The sequence below is a fragment of the Oxyura jamaicensis genome, assembly GCF_011077185.1.
Source record: "Oxyura jamaicensis isolate SHBP4307 breed ruddy duck chromosome 27 unlocalized genomic scaffold, BPBGC_Ojam_1.0 oxy27_random_OJ71642, whole genome shotgun sequence".
Lineage (NCBI taxonomy): Eukaryota > Metazoa > Chordata > Aves > Anseriformes > Anatidae > Oxyura > Oxyura jamaicensis.
In genome coordinates this window covers 1-2,391 of record NW_023304800.1, presented here as the reverse complement: position 1 = coordinate 2,391, position 2,391 = coordinate 1, and the positions used below count along the sequence as shown (strand labels likewise).

The 2,391-nt window shown below is 69.0% G+C and overlaps 1 protein-coding gene across 1 annotated transcript in view; it reads left to right on the top strand.

The window, feature by feature from the left end:
* Positions 1–2,171, top strand: part of ITGA3 (integrin subunit alpha 3) — a gene marked incomplete at its 5' end in the record, with an annotated part of 4,037 nt that extends 1,866 nt beyond the window's left edge. Inside the window, 9 exons of the mRNA XM_035313037.1 lie at positions 22–158; positions 259–345; positions 447–514; positions 785–921; positions 1,127–1,273; positions 1,359–1,456; positions 1,636–1,801; positions 1,898–1,969; positions 2,074–2,171. Coding sequence (XP_035168928.1) covers positions 22–158; positions 259–345; positions 447–514; positions 785–921; positions 1,127–1,273; positions 1,359–1,456; positions 1,636–1,801; positions 1,898–1,969; positions 2,074–2,157 — 996 coding nt within the window. The remainder of the gene's footprint in view (positions 1–21; positions 159–258; positions 346–446; positions 515–784; positions 922–1,126; positions 1,274–1,358; positions 1,457–1,635; positions 1,802–1,897; positions 1,970–2,073) is intronic.
* Between the last annotated feature and the right edge of the window lie 220 nt (positions 2,172–2,391).

Below are 2,391 nucleotides of genomic sequence, written 5' to 3'. Positions count from 1 at the left end.
CCCCCCCCCCCCTTTTTCCAGGTGATCAGCGGCTCGGACCTGGGCCCCGCCAGCATGCAGACCTTCGGGTACTCGCTCAGCGGGGGCCTGGACGTGGACGGCAACTCCTACCCCGACCTCCTGGTGGGCAGCTTGGCGGAGAGGGTGGCCCTGCTCAGGTAGGGGCACGGGGACCGGCGGCGTCTCCGGGGACAGCGGGACAGGTACGGGAGCGACCGGCTTGGGATGCTGAAGCAGCCCCCCCTGCCTCCACCCCAGGGCTCGCCCCGTGCTCAACATCCTGGACAAAACCTTCACCGTCACCCCCAGCAAGGTGGATCCCGCCCGCTGCACGCCCAGCTCCTGGTGAGCCCCGGCACGGAGGGCACCGGGGCCGCGGTGCGGTGACGGGGGGGGCTCCGCTCACCCACCCCTTTATCCTCAACCCCCCCCCCACCCCCCCCCAGCATCACGGTGACCGTCTGCTTCGCCTACAACCAGAGCGCCGGCAACCCTGAGTATCAGGAGAAGATCAGTGAGTGCCCGGGGAGGGGGGGGGGTGCGCTGGGGGCACGTGCGTTTGTGCAAGGGCGCGTGCAGAAAGGGTGCCCGGAGGGGAATGTGCACGCACGCGTGTTCTGGGGAGGTGCTCTGGGGGTGTTGTGCACGCACTGAAAGGCGCGTGGTGATACGTGGACGGGGGGGGGTGCCACGAGCTGTGCGCCCAGGGGTTGTGCTGGAGGCGCTGCGTGCGTGCAGTGGGGCACGGGAGCGTGCGGCACCCACGGCTCTGCTCCCCTCGCAGCCCTGGAGTACGTCCTGGAGGCGGACAAGGAGCGGCACCCCCCCAGGGTGAGGTTTTTGGGGACGCACTCTGCCACCTACCGCGGCCTCTTCCCCATGCCCGAGACCCGCTGCGAATCCAAGGAGCTCCTGCTGCTGGTGAGCGTGCGCGGCGGCGCGCCGGGAGCTGCTCTGTGCCCATCGCCGCAGCCAGGGGACGAGGAGCGGGCGGGACGAGGGACGCCGGGGTGCGGAGGGGAGGGGAGGTGGACGTGGGGGCGGCTGTGGGGTCGTAGGGGCTCACGAGCAGGCTGTGCCTGCGCACGGCGGGGCTTTGCTGCGATTGCTGCCACCCCCCCCGCAGGAAAACATCCGGGACAAGCTGCACCCCATCGTGCTCTCCATGAACTACTCGCTGGTGGAGAAGCCCAGGAGCTTCCAGCTGGGTCCCCACTCCCTCGACGCCTTCCCCGTCCTCAACCGGGACCAGTCCCACAAGAACGAGACCAAGGTGGGCAGCCCGCGCCCGCCGGGCTGCGGGGACGGGAGGGGGGGGGGGACACGGGGCGTGACGTGGGGACGTCCCTGTCCCTCAGATCGAGTTCCAGAAGGAGTGCGGCTCCGACAACAAGTGCTACAGCAACCTGCAGCTGCAGAGCGGCTTCATCAACGAGCAGAATCAGTTCCTGCCCAGGTGAGCACCCCCAGCACCAATCCTGCCCGCGCCGAGCCACCTCCCTCGGCCACGGCGTCTCCATCCCCGGACCGTGCTGGGTTCCCCGTCCCACCTGGGATGTTGGTTTTGTTTTTTTTTTTGGGGGGAGGGGGTTTGGTGGTGTCCCCCCCCCCTGTGCCGAGCTGGTGTCTGCGCAGGCTGAACGGCACGCAGGTGCTGCAGTACAGCCGGGACCTGCGCAAGCTCCACCTGAGCGTGAACATCACCAACGCGCCCAGCACCGAGTCCAACGGCGAGGACGCCCACGAAGCCCAGCTCAACGTCACCGTGCCCCCCAACCTCCTCTTCTCCTCCGTCCGCCCGGTACGGGGGCGTCCTCCCATCCCCGGGGGGGGGGAGAGGCTCAAGGGTCTTGAGGGGGGGTCCCTGAGCCCGTTCTTGTGTTCTCTTCCTCCGCAGAGTGGTGCCTGCACCTCCGTGGAGGAGACGGTGCTGTGCGAGCTGGGCAACCCCTTCAAGAAGAACCAGAGGGTGAGCGTCCCGTCCCCCCCCCTGTCCCCCAAACCGCTCCGAGCCCAGGCTGGGGTCTCGGGGGGGGGTTCTGCCGAGCTGCTCCACGGCCCCGGGTGTTGCAGGTGGAGCTGCTCATCACCTTCGAGGTCAACAGCATGGCCTTGGACACGCGGGAGGTGCTGATCTGGCTCGACCTGTCCACGTGAGTGTCCCTGGGGGGGGGGGGGGAAAAAAAGGTGCTGGGAGGGCTGGGGGGGTGGGGGTGGGGGGGCTTCTCCTGCTGCTCTTGGTGAAAATGCCCCCGTGGCACCGGTGTGGTGGGGTCGCATCCATCAGCGCCGCTGCTCCGGGAAGGGTTTGGGGAGCTCCTTGGGCAGGATGGGGAACCCCAAAGCTGGGCACTTGTTTGGGGGAGCTGGGGGGGGCTCCCACCCCCCCCC